Source organism: Hibiscus syriacus, unplaced genomic scaffold, assembly GCF_006381635.1.
Source record: "Hibiscus syriacus cultivar Baekdansim isolate YM2019G1 unplaced genomic scaffold, ASM638163v2 tig00112215_pilon, whole genome shotgun sequence".
NCBI classification, from domain to species: Eukaryota; Viridiplantae; Streptophyta; class Magnoliopsida; order Malvales; family Malvaceae; genus Hibiscus; species Hibiscus syriacus.
The window spans coordinates 1642076-1657003 of record NW_024063268.1 but is presented as its reverse complement, the minus strand read 5'-3'; the positions used below and the strand labels follow the sequence as shown (position 1 = coordinate 1657003).

The window sequence follows — 14928 nt, the reverse complement described above, 5'->3', positions numbered from 1 at the left end:
TTGTTTATTTTTCGATCGAGGGTGTTGTCTTTCTTTCGATTTGTATAATATATTGTATGCCATTTTCCGATCCAATGGAACATGACAAAATTAATTTTATTATCTTCAAAAGAAGATTTATATTAATGCCAAAGGGTATAAATGGTTAGAGTGCTCGATAAACTATTTATGAATTGTTCATATAACGCTCATTTATATTCACTTATTAAGCTAAATAAATAAATATATAAACAAAATTTTTATAATCATCTAATAAGAAAATAAACATGAATAAATGTGTATTCAATTTGTTTATGTTCATGAACAAACTCGTTTGAATACTCATTTATCGACTTGTTTATAAGCTCGCCCGTTTATCGATTTATTTATAAACTAGTTTATATGGCTATACTTTTCTTCTTATTTTTTTACATTTTAAATATTTATGAAGATAAAGACTAAATTGAACACATGGACTTCGGGGGTTCAAACTAGTCTTAGGAGCTAGAGTACTAGTGGCTTAATTTCACTATTTCAGAACATATAAACTAACATGTTCACAAATAATAAATAAATAAACATGAACACGGTATTAATATTTAAACAAAACATGAACTGAACACCTTCAAAATATACAAACAAACACAAACACGGTCTTATTCGTTCAAGCTCAATTCATTTACACCCCTATTAATACTTATTACAATAATCTTAATGTTGTTTAAGATGTAAAAGAAAATAAACATCTTTTGAGGTCAGCAACCATCTTCATCTTATACTATTTATTTTGTCTACTTAAATCACAATTTCATCTTTATTCTTTTTTCACCTCTTAAACCACAGGCCATGCCTACTAATTTTGAGTCTGCCACAAATAAGATAACATGACACGTGTTAAAATCGATGTACATAACATAAAGTATTACTGTATCAGTGTCAAATTTATCACTTCTAAGCAAAATATATGTTATAGGAAAATATCACAAACGCAACTCCCATTGCAGATGACCGTAGAATTGTAAGTGTCTACTGATGATGGTTTCATTTTCATAGGAGAATCTTGAATCACAGACGAACTCGAATTCCATTCAACTAAAACTCATGAAAAATCTTAAACACTTGTTGCAGATTAACCATACAAATTCTTGACAACAATTTCCTAACGAACTAAATTTAGCTAGGCATCAACGGCAACTCTCTACCATGGATCAGTTAGTGCACTAAGAATTTAAAACAAGAGCTACAATCTCTATGATTTCAGGAAAAATAGTGGAGCTGCTAAAGCCTTGACAAGGATAAACTGTCTATAAAGAGGATAGTTTTTAAGGGCGATGAAAAGTTTCTTACTTCTTGCAGATTGTTGAAACTCAAAAGCCAATTAGGATTTAAAATGCAGATCCGCTGCCCTTTCTCTTCCCAAGTATCACATCTTTAGCTTCGTTGATTTTCGAGGCGAGGTAATGGCTACCACCTGTATCGGGATGATTCGCAAACATTACTTTCCTATGTGCTTCCTTGACCTTGTCCGGAATTGCTTTCTCCCTGTTAAATCATTTGGTATGGGTAAATAAACATTCATATATTTAGTTTAACGGTGTACTAAAGAAACAAGCTGATGTATAATTTTGAACCCAGCTACATAGTTCAGATCTTTGAATAGCAAGACCAGGAGAAAGAAAATCTGTAAAAACCTAAGATTTTTACATATTAGTATCTAGGGATGGCAACGGAACTTGGACCTGACTCGAATCCGTAGATTCAGATCCGTTTTATAAGGTTTGGATCCTAAAATTTTGGACCTGACGGATCTGGATCCTCTAATTAAAGTACGAATCCAGGTCCGGATTCGCTTTAATTTTTATTTATTTATGACAAACACTTTTGAAGTAACACATGTTTGTTCCACTATTAATGAAGATTGTGATGATGAAGTGGAGGATATCATTATATAAGAAAGTTATTATATTACATAACCTTAATATTAATATTTAAATTTCACAAATATTATTTTCATTCAACAAATTTTTCTCTTCGGTTGGTTGTTGTTTGTTTTAAGATGTTGATGATTTAAGTAGTGATGAAGACTAGCACTCTAAGGAGGTAGAAGTGCAGTATTCAGATTACAACAATAGAAAGTTTCATGATCTACATTTTTTAATGTTTGTGTTATTCAAAAGACATTTGCGTAATTGTGTTGGAGTTTTTTTGAGACTTTAGTTTATCGTTTTTTATTATGTTACTAGTTGTATTGAAATTAATCTTTCCTCCATTAGAGATATGATGTGAAATTAGTCAATGACAGTTTTATTACATTAAACACTAGGTCGAATGGTCATTTTTTTAATAGACCCATTTTTGGACTTGGATACATGAGATCCATTGGATCTAGATCTGGGTCCCAATTTTCTAGACCCGCTGATCTGGGGTGGGTCTGGATCCAGGATGTGAAAATGGGTCTGGATCTAGATGGATCCGGTCCAGATCCAGCCCATTGCCATCCCTATTAATATCAGTCTTATTTTGCCCATATCCTAGTCCTGCTCCTGCTCAAGTATCATGTGTACTCAAAAAGTTATATAACTTTGACTCTTCATTTTTCTTAAGACGATGCGTAGTGTATAGAGGTTAGGGTGCTGCTAAATTTTTTCTGAAGTTCAAACATTTACTTGGGAAATATTCAAATGAGAAACTCCCATCACCCAAAAGTTGAGGTTGCTCTTAAAATATGGAAACTAATTCATATTGAAGGTTTAACTTTCCACAAGCTTGACAGATATTCATGGGGATGATGCTCATAAATGTGCCTTTCATGTATGCTAAGGAATCTGAAATCATAGTATTAGCTCAGAATATTACCAACATATCACAGATTCATAATATATGATTTTTCTTACTTTACAATCAACGTTGAATAATCCGAAATCCCAATATTCTTGGGGATGAAGTTCATAAATGAGTCATTCATGTATTCTCTAGAATCCAAAATCATATTATTAGCTCTCAGATAGACATTACCAATGTATAACACATCCATAACATATAATTGCCTTACTTTATTATAGATGTGGAACAAAGCTTACCAAACACCGAGGATCAGTGCGGCTTCTCTTCTCGTCATTGTAGGTTGAAAACCACCATCATAAAATTTCCGAATCCTAGGTTTTGGTGGTCTCGCCTTAAATGCTTGCCAAGCCTGAATTCCATATCTACCACCAAGAGCTGCTGCAGCAACTGCAAGCCCAGCCAAAAATGGTGTAGCCTGACAAAAATCTAGAAATTCATTAATTAAAGTATAGATAGCAATATGGATATAAAATTGTTGTAACATAAGAAGTCTTTAATTGGTTTAAACAAGAAAAGATACAATTAATCCTCAATTACAGCCAAATTTTAGTTCAACAGGTTATCACTTAGCATAAACAGTTCTTGAAAGTCACTTTGAATTATACTAAGTTTTAAGCTATGCTTTCCATACTCTTCATTTTCTCTAAAATATGCATGTCAAACACAGACCCATATTTGATACTCACCCTTCAAGTTCAGATAACATAGGTTTTCAATGCCAACAAGCTATTAACCCCTCCAAAAGTCACCTTTTTACTAATTCTTGAAGGCTCACACGCAGCTATGGTAGAACTAACAAAAAGCCATAAAAGAAAAGTTGCCTCGACTGTTTTTTTTCTATGAAGTATATGTGTCCGATGCATATTTAGATACTGAGTATGGAGATATGATCATCCTAATACTTGAAAAACTTTAAAACATATACCCATGTCAAACACATTCTCATATCGATCACTCACACATGAATCCGAGCAGTATTTAAAAACCTAGGGTCATAACATAAACATGAAACCTTAGCTCCATACCATGAAATTGAAATATTGATAACTAAAATAAAATCTCCCTCATGTACTTCAAAACATAAGCTAATACTGAACCTTCCCTTCGCTCTTTCTCTACCATGAAAATCACTTCTACTGCCAAATTCCAACATCACCAGAAGTTTATCAAATGACATACTTATTACAACGCTATAAACAAAGGGGCTTTTGACTGAACATAGAGGATTCCATCCGCATCGGATTCATGAAAATGTTTTGAATTAGGGATAAAACAAATGATTATTTCGCAACCTATGGTATTCGACTTGATGGTGAGTATTGGAAACATGTATTGTTTCAACACAAATATGCTCAATTATTCCATTTTTCTCATATATTTCACACATCCCATCTTGTGTACACATATTCAGATAATCAGGATGTATGCCAACCGTATTTTATGAAAAGTAAAGTCAGAGAAACAAAGTTACAAAAAAACTAGGTATTTCTCCTTATGCTAAAAATTTACAAAAAAACAAAAGGGTCCATATTACCAACTTTAGAACACCAAAACAACTTAAAACTTTAGAATTTCACCCAAAAAAGAATAGTTAAAAAAAGAAGCATAATAACCGTCTTTTCCATCTGAGCTAATTCTTTCTTTCTTTTGCATAAATTAAGCTAAAAGCATTTCTACCAACAAGAAAGATAAGTAATAATCTTTTAAAATATATTCATGTTACGAAGCTAAATAGAATTCCTAAAAGAACAGTGAAACTTAAGACCTTGCATACTCCAAATTCAGGATTTCATTAGATTCGTAAAATACGCGTAAAGAAAGTTCAAAGAAAAACATATGAAAAATGGAAAACAGATATAAACCACAGGAGAAAATAAATACGAAAATTGAAATGAAATAAGAAAAGGAATAGTATCAGATTTAGAACTACACCATTTCTGATATCGGGTTTCGGATTCAATACAAGACCCCAAATTTCATTAAATAAACAGGAAAAATGCTGAAACTGCTTCGGCTTTCAGCACCTGCTATCGTATTTTTAGCCCTCATATTTTTTAAGGGTAAATTACTTAATTCATCACCAACTCTTTTTTCACACCTATTTGGGTCACTCAAATTTAAAAATATTCTATTTAATATTTGAACTTTCAAAATACTCCTACTTTGGTTACTCCACCGTTAAAGTTACCAACGATGTTGATATGGTTTGTTCAGTGCAAATAAAAAGGCAAAAAAGCATAAGAGACCCTCAAATTATTTTGCATCCAATATAGCCTTCTAACTCAGAACAGAAATCCAATATGATCATTTGGCCAATGTTTTTCACAGGACCGGTCCAATGAGTTTTAATGCACTGGGAGAGATAATAATTTTATGCCCCTATACTTGTACCGTATAATAGACAAAACATAAATATTTTTTTAAAATAAAAATGTAATAGAAATTATAGTCAATTAAGAGATTCTAACTTTAAGCTTCTTAAGGCTGCAATTATAGTTTATCGGTTAATATGAGGGAAAATATTGTAGGAATATAGCTAGATTGAAGAAGAAAAAAATAGAAGAGCTTATGATAGAGTTTCCATAAAATGCCTTGGTCATTGTTATGTTAGAATAATTACACAGCCTTATACATGAGCAAGTTTCAATTTGATTCATCTAGAGATTTATTATTTCCTTTAATTGGAACAAACGTGTAGTTCTTTCGAAGCTGTAAATAGAATCTACGAGATCAAATGCTGCAAGCATCCCAGTGCTCTTGCAGTCTGTGTTGGGTATGTTTAAGGCATAAAGCACTTCGTTGTCATGGTCCATTTAGTCGATGGATTACTCGACTCTCTCAAGCCGATGCTTTGGTCAATTTTAGAATACTGGGCTTGAAAGTTGGGTTGCGAGAGCTTAGTTTTAATACCCATAACCCTGTCGCAATTAAAGAAAGAAAGGTTGAAACAGGAAGAGCAGATCGCCATTCCAATTTCCAACCAAATCGAAGTTGGAGCTCATCTTTGCTTGGGGTTTGTTGTTTTAGCCAAAATTGAAGCAGATAGAGGAAGCAAGAAGATGGAGGACGGAGAGATATATGAGAAAATGGTGGTAGAAGTGAGATCACAGTCATCAGATACGCCGCAGAAGCCCGAGAAATCTCCTTACGATATGCTTAAAGAAACCAAAGCCTCGGTTGAAGAGGTCGCCATCAAAATCCTCTCAGTCAAAAAGGAAAACAAACCAAAATCTGAACTTAAAGAACAAGTCACCCAAACTGATGCCCCCTCAAACATGTTACCCTAGGCTAAGCCCATCTGGCACATGTATTGAGCTGGGCCTGGTTTTTCATCGTTGTGCATTATGGTGTTAACGTGACGGTTCACAATACTAAGGTGACAATTCATGGTGGTTGTTGATGTGACGGGTGACATTGCATATGGGTTAAATTGATTTTTTTATCTTGTTATAGGGCCAAATTTATTTTTAATAAGTCCATGGACTTATTTAATTTCCTAAAAATTAAAATTTATCTTAAATTTAGAATTGGAAATATAAAAATACTAAAAATAAAAATTAAATTACTAAAAAAACTAAATTTATATTAAAAATAATAAAAATACTATTAAAAAATAATATATATATATATATATATATATATCATAAGTTATAATTGATAACTTATAAATAATCGTAAAATTAATAATATTTTTAAAAATATTTATCATACATAATATATATATATGTAACATATAGTCATATCATTAACATTTATATAAAGTGTTCTTATTTGATTAATCATGATTTACAAATTTTGTATCTATATATAATTAGAAAATATAGTAAGCTTTGTGTATCAATTCACACATATAATCATACTTCAAACAATTCTAGTGCTTATTCGAAAACACTTATACATTTATATAATAAGTTAATAAATGAGTCTAGAGTGAGTGACACACACTAATGTGCACCACTAATGATATGTACCACTAATGATATGCACCGATATGCACCATTAATATAAAAATATGGTAAAATTCATAAATAAACATTTAATTTATTAAAATGATTTCATTTGTCATTGGATTTTTAAAAGTTATAAAATAAACATTAAACTTTGGATTTTATTAAAAAATATGTAGTGACTATAAAATATTTGTTAAGGAGGTGATGTGGCATGCTAAATTAATAGAAAATATCTTATTTGGTCCCTCTATAACTAAGATTTCATTTTGATATTTTTTCAATACTTTTAAGTAATACTTTCGAAAGAGAATTAAAATTTTTAAAATATTTTAAAAATATATGAAAATAATTTATTTTAAAATTAAAAATTATAGTATTTTTGAAAATATTCCATTCATCTAATTATTTTTATAACTAATTATTTATTAATTATGATTATATTAAAATTTATAATTTTTTAGATCTAAAAAGTAAACGGTCTGATTAAAGCATTTGATTTTTGTTTAAGATTTTTAAAAATATATGAAAACTTAGACAAAAATATATGCAAACTTAAACAAAATACATCCAGACTTAGACAAAAATAATCAAAATAATCTTTAAATTTTAATAATATATCAAGTAATTTATATGGTATAAATTCAATATTTGTAATATGATACTAAAAATAAAATTTTATTTATTTATATCCATTTTATTTTCAATTCAAAAAATATAATAAAAATATTTTAATTAAAATTGACAATAAAATCTAAAGTTTAATGATAGATAATAGCGATGTGCCCATTTTGTAACAAAATATAAAGTTTAATGCTCGTTATATAACTTTTGAAAGTTTAGTGCCTAAAAATATCATTTTTATATAACTTACTATCCATTTGTGAATTTACCTTATAAAATTAGTGGTGCATATCAAAGTTTGACATTCATTCTAGAATTTTTCATAAGCTAGTATATAAGTGAACCTTAAAAATTGTTTGAAATATAATTGATACGACTAATTGAATCAAAGTACTTTGTAAAAGTGTTAATGATATGATTATATATTTAATGTATATATTATGTACAATATAAGTTTTTAAAATATTTTTTAATAATTAATAATTTATTATTTTTATATCTTGTTATATATTTTTAATTTTTAAATTTTTAATAGTATTTTTATTATTATTAATATATATTTAATTTTTTAGAAAATTAATTTTTATTTTTATTATTTATTATATTTAATTTTTTGAATATTTGAATATTGTAATTTTTCAATTTAAGATAATTTTAACTTTAAAAAATAAATAAACCCCTAAACTTTAAAAAATCAATTTCACACTCGGACAACACCAAAAAATTCATTTAACCCATTTGTCATGTCATCTATCAAATCAACAGTCAATGTGAACCGTTATATCAACATCATAAATTATCATGTCAACATTTTGAATCATCATGTCAACATTATGAATCGTCACATTAACATTGTGAATCGTCACATCAACATTATAATGGACAACGATAAAAAATATTGATCAAAATGTCATATTAAGTTTGTCTTTTTTTTTTTAAGTTGGAGGGTCATATTGTATAATTCAAGGATTACATTGATTTTTTTTAAAAAATACAAGGGCCTTTGATGTCTTTTTGTCATATAAAAATAAAGATAAATTACACAAATCATCATTAAATTTCTTTCTCTCTTATTTTAATCAATAAACTTTAAAAAATTTCAATTTACTAAATCAACTTTGAAGATTAAATATTTTTTAATTATTTTTCCTTAACTTATTAACAGAGTGATGATGTGACATTTTAATTCATTTTTTCTACTTACTTGACTTACTGAATAGAGATCCTTCAACCAAATAAGGGTTAAACTTCGCAGGGGCCAAGAGTATCCTAAGCCCTGCCAACTATTTTTTTTAATGTTTATCAATATTAAATAAAATAAATAAAATAAGTTTTATTGACCCCTTAATCAAAAAAATTAAATATTATTATGTGATGATTGACCAATTGATATTATTAAAAAATTAAATTCATGCAATTGTGTCCTTCTAATTTATTACAATCTATTCAGATTCGAGTTACCATCAAACTTACTAAGGAAGATTCTGTATTGGACGTTGTGAATCGTCTCTTCAAGATCAATTCACTTTATTCATATTTAGGTTCATTATTTTCTAAATAATATGTTAGATTGTATGTCTCTGAAATTATCAGACTTCATAATAGTTAAAGGTATTAACTATAAAAGTAAACATACCAAATTATGTAAAATTTTAATCTAAATGATTAAATCTCAAATTCCAACAAAAAAAAGTGTATTTTTTAATGATATTATGGTAAAGGCAATGAAGTTCATTTGTTAAACATAGTTGCAAAGATTCATAAGAAGAGATTGGTTCAAGTTTATAATTGAGTAATTATTTTCTTTAAGGGCAAAACATAATTAATTATCTGTATAAAATAAATTCATCTTTTATTAAGATTATTTTACAAAAAAAAAAACAAAATTGCAAGATCCAATGCAAACAAAAAGACATCAAACATTGTTTCATTCAGGATTTGTTAATTTCTACGAATAAATGAAGATATCTAATATAACAAGATCATTATATTAAATTAAATGTTGGAAGCATTTAATAATAAGATTATGGATGTGTTTACAGCTCGGTTGACATTATTATTATAATACTCTCAATTAAAATGAAATTATGTTCTTTGGGGATCCAAAATTAATTTTTAAATCTTAGGGGACTAAAACGTAAATTTTCAATTAGACTAATTTATAAATTATACGGTTAATTGAGGGATTAAAGAGAACTTTTTTAGGAGAGTCAAGCTTATTTCCTACCCCAATCTATGGAAAGTGTCTAAGCGAAGACAACATAATTTAAGGCTTAGGAATGACAGGGAAGAGGTGCAAACGAAAATATTATAAAAAAACAACATTTTTAATTAGGTGCACACCTTCTTCATAACATTTTCGTATCATTTTTAGACAACTGAAAATGATACCTTTTTTTGGTTTTAAGAAAATATAGGCTATTTTTATTTTTATTTTCCTAGAAAATAGAAAAAGTTGAAGAAAACATATTTCCTTATAAAATTGAAAAATAATTTCTGAAGAATAAAAACAAAAATAAGTAAAAATATGAAAACATAAAAAAGATGTTTTTAGTTGTAACACCCATAGCCCGACTTGGAAACCAAATCCGAGTCGATGATGTCACATTGACCAACAAAGTGATCCTACAAGTCCGACTTAGAAAATCACAATTTATTTAAAGAGTTAAAACCAATAATGTCATTATTGGTAAAAAAAAATAAACATTTAGAAAAGGGCGGAGCTCCTTTATTTTGAAAACCAAAATATGTAATAAACAATTTACTACCGACTCGAATAAATTTATAATCTCAACATGCCCACTCAAAGTACTCATTGTCGTACTCTGGTACTCCTGTTGAGACTCCTCTCATAACATTTTTGTATTGGGACCCCCAAAACCTAAACTTATAAAGGTAATAATTAAAAGAGTGAGCTATTAATCTTAGTGAGTACACATCGACCCTACTATAGTTCATGAGTCTCATAAATTCAACATACTAGCCATTTATGATCTTAAACCATTATTCAATGATTCTCATACTCTTATCATTAATGGTTTATCCAACAATTATCTTATCTAGATTAACATATTTAATTTTATCATCGACATGGGTAAAATATTGTGCATATAATCCTCATTAACCAGCGCATGTATACCATGCATATAATCATCATTAACCGACACATGTGTATCATGCATATAATCATCAGTAGCAATTACATGTATATCATGCTCATAATAATCAATAGCAAGCACATGTATATCATGTTCATAATAATAAGTAGCAAGCATATATATATCCGACTCATAATAATCAGTAGCAAGCACATGTATATCATGTTTATAATCATCAGTAACCAGCACAAGTATATCATGCAAAGAATCATCAATATTTAAGTATCGTCGTGAAATATTATAAGGACGCCCGAAATAAACTCTAATAGAGGTCTATCTAGGTAGCACGGCCAAAGTTTCATATCGACGCAGAACTACTCCGCTATGGTAGACAAACCCATAGGTCCAAACGCACTGAAGTGTCAATATCATCACGGAGTTGCTCCACTAAGGTGAACGATCTCAAGAGACCAAGACACAGCTGCTCGACCCTAGACATGACATTGTACCAACGACCTCTAACTAGTTTACTTAGGTAATAACAATATCAAGATGCATGCATTGCACTTACCTTGGTATAATCAACCATCAATAGGAATAAACATGATAGTTTACCTCAAGCCTCCCTAACATCTTGTATTAAGTCATGCGACTTGACAATTATTTATGCATCACAGACACTACAAGAAAATGCACCTTTAGTGACAATGTAAATGGTCAATAAAAGCACTAAATTTAGACAATAAAATGCATAGTGACAAAATTTTCAAGTCGTCACTAATAAACTTGTCACTATTACATTAGTGACAATTATTCTAAAAGTTGTCACAATTGTTCTTTTTTGTGACCATCTATTTGACACTATTATCAATAAAAATTGTGATGATTTTTTACACTAAAAATATATTTTTGTGGCCATTAATATTGTCACAGTAAGTGCTTTTCAGTGACCATGTTTTTTTACAATAAAATATTAATAACAACGACGCAAATTTTGTCACTAATATCATGCAAATTTTCAATGACCATGTTTCTTGTCACTTAATTTGCTTAAGGGATCTAGTGTCTCGACTCTCTATACCATCTAGTTGTTGGTTTAACATGTGACTTTTTGATAAATTAATACAATACATGGCTTTTAAGATGATCGAACCTAGGACCTTCAGGGAAAGAGTGCAATGCCTAGCCACTGTGCTAAGAAAGAAATATATGTTGTTGGAAAAAAAATAATATTTATGTTAAACTATTATGAAATTAATTTTATTTATTTTAATATATATAATGTTAATTATTAGTATAATAATTTAATTAAATTTTCTATGATTTCTCATTTGAAATACGTTTGTGGAAGATAAATATAAAACATAATTAGGTTTATTTTTAAAACATAATCATATAAATATTAAGATTTAAATATAAAATAATACCAAGTGTTCTTAAATTATATTTAAAAAATAAAAAAATTTGACAATGTATTAACCCCTTGTAGTGAAAGTACTAATTTAAAAAAAAAGTACTAATAATTAATTGGTATTTGCAAAATTCACATATATCTCCATAAAATCATAAATTACATATAAATATTAATCAAATTATTTTGAAGAAAAACTAATCATAATTGAATACTAAATGACACTATCAAAGCTTATGGTATCATCGGTAATTTATTTACTTAATAAAAATAAAATTTATAATAATATACAACGATATATTTAAAAGGTTAAGGTAATTTTATTAGTCATTTATTATTTATATTGTCATTGTACAATTTGGATGGTTATTGAAATTTAAAATTTTAAAATGTATATAAACTAAAATTTGATCAAATTAGAGCATAAAAAAAATTTACTGTTTGACAAACTAGTTTATCTTAACAACAATTTTAGTTATTATTGATGTCAATATTTATCACAATAAAAATTAAAATTTTAAATAACAAACAATTTTATTGTCACAATAAATATCAAATAATAGTGATCACTTTATATATCGTCATTATCATATTATTTCTTGCTTGTGCCAATATGTGTATTCTAATAGTGTCAAAATTTTTGTGACGATGAAATTTGTATCAATATTATATACTTATAGTGAGAATTTAATTGTGAGAAAAATATAATCATCATAGTTATTACTACAACAGTGACGAAATAAAAATACATCACACTTATTTTTTTAATAGTGTCATATAAAATTTTTGTCACCAAAAGTTTAATATTTGTGACAAAATTACTATTAGTCACTATCAATTTTCTAGTAAAACTCTTTACTTTTGTAGTGATACTTGTGACGTAATTTAAGACTATCACAAGTATACCATTATACAATAGTAAACTTACTAGTGAAAAAATGTTATTGCCACAATTATGAATAATAATAGTGACCACTTAATATGTTATAACTATTACATCATTTCTTGTTTTAAAAAGTTGATGTTAATTCAAGTATTTTACTAGTGACTAAATACAAGTATGACATAACTATTCACTTTAATAGTGATACAAATTATTGCCGTCACAAATCACCAACTAAGACTAGTGACAAAAACAATAATCGTCACAAATCACCAATTAAGAATAGTGACAATATGTTTTCATCACAATTATGAATAGTAACAATGACTACAAAATACATTGTCACTATTACAATATTTCTCGCAAAAAATAAGTTGGTGCCAATTCGACCATTTTATTAGTGACCAATTGATAATGACAACTTGCTTTGGTCACAATAAAACACTATTAGTGACATATTACTTGTGATGAGTTTCAAAGTTGTCACAATTATTATCTAAAGAGTGACAAAATAAAAATAAGTCACAATTACTCATTTCAAAAGTGACAAAAATAATTTTCGTCATAAATAACATACTTTCTGTGACAAAAATCTTTAATGTAATGATTAAATGGTCACTAAAAATCTTAATTCTTGTAGTGAGAAATATACCTTTAATCCATTATAAAGTTCATCAAACATTTATCAGCTCATTAAACCATAATGTTCTGATCATTTAGGTATACAATGGCATTTTGATCATTTTCATCTCCAACGAGTACTTTAACCATTTATAAGACTATTCCATGTAATTTACGACTTAAAGCCTTTTGTTCTTGGATCATATTGTAAATACTTTAAGTATCTTGCCTTTAAAGTATCTCAGGACTTTCGCCAATTAATCCCTTTAACACCTAAGTGTATTTTAATCTTTCAACATTGAGGGTTCCCCAATCACTTTTATTCTTAAACGATTGTTCTTACTCATTTATCTCATGTTATTCTAGACATGTAACTAATTAAGAGATGCCCTATATTTTAGTGGAGAAAGTCATAACACATATTTCCAACTTAACGTACAATCAGTTTTACAACCTACCAACCCAGTTATAACCTAAAAACATGTTACAACCTAAAATCTAATTACAACCTAAAATCCCATTATAACCTAAAAATAGGATACCACCTAAAATCCCATTATAACCTAAAACATGTTATAACCTAAAATCCCCTTATAACCTAAAAATAGGTTACAACCTAAAATCACGTTATAACCTAAAAAAAGGTTACAACCTAAAATCCCATTATAACTTAAAAATAGGTTACAACCTAAAATCCCATTATAACTTAAAAATAGGTTACAACCTAAAAACATATTTGTAATTTCAAAATTTAGGTTTCCAACACGTAAATCCAATTTTGAATTTATCATGTAACCTGGTAAACTAAGCATGCTCATATTAGTTATACCGAATAAATTTATCACCAAAATTAGGCTCTTAAGAATTACTACCCGAACCTTGAATTAAGTGTTTACACACGACAATATAGACATCAAAATTACGTAAATCATGAAATAGTTTGGAGTCTGAGGGGTACTCACCCCTCACCTTAATTTCTTAAATTCGAGCTTATTAACTTAGTCTGAGCATTTGGCCATTTTCTATGAATACATACGCTTTAGAAACTGAAGATGACATCAATTAATTACTCTCGACGATAAGGTAATTTATTAACATCCAATTAATAACTTATTAGGGCTAAATCGCTCATACGAAACAATCAGAGCTCAATTCTATTCAAAGTCTCTTAAAGTCACACGACACCATAAAAACACTATCTTAACAATCAAGAATACCTTCTAAGCCATGAATCAAGAAAAAAAACCCAAACATGCTTAATTACTCAAATTCCAAGAAAACGTCATGCTTAATAGGGTCATAACACCACTAAGGATTAGAACACCCTAACTTGTTGGTAAAGTCTCGAGTTGGAGCTCCTTCATGTCTCCGACACCCACCTTCAGCTTCCTTTTTATACTAATCTTAAAGGAAATGAAGAGATAAACATTTTAGTCACTCACAAACTATCCTCAAATCTAACTAAAAAAGAGTAAGACTTTACCTTGTTTTTCTATCACTCATTGCTTGGAATGAGAAGAA

The 14928-nt window shown here is 28.5% G+C and overlaps 1 protein-coding gene across 1 annotated transcript; it reads right to left on the bottom strand.

Annotated features, from left to right (window-relative positions):
• Positions 1-764: 764 nt before the first annotated feature.
• Positions 765-4823, bottom strand: LOC120175763 (mitochondrial import inner membrane translocase subunit TIM14-1-like). The gene is made up of 4 exons (XM_039182328.1): positions 4756-4823; positions 3060-3238; positions 1327-1521; positions 765-844 (listed from the first exon to the last, which is right to left on the bottom strand). The coding sequence occupies exons 1-3, from the start codon at positions 4756-4758 to the stop codon at positions 1365-1367; spliced, it is 339 nt and encodes a 112-aa protein (XP_039038259.1). The 5' UTR covers positions 4759-4823; the 3' UTR covers positions 765-844; positions 1327-1364.
• Positions 4824-14928: the final 10105 nt, after the last annotated feature.

What these genes read in the sequence shown, in the direction of transcription:
- LOC120175763 (XM_039182328.1), bottom strand. An exon ending in GCACTGATCCTCGGTGTTTG is followed by an intron (nt 1,522 to 3,059) that starts GTAAGCTTTGTT and finishes ATGATTTAACAG; the next exon opens with GGAGAAAGCAATTCCGGACA.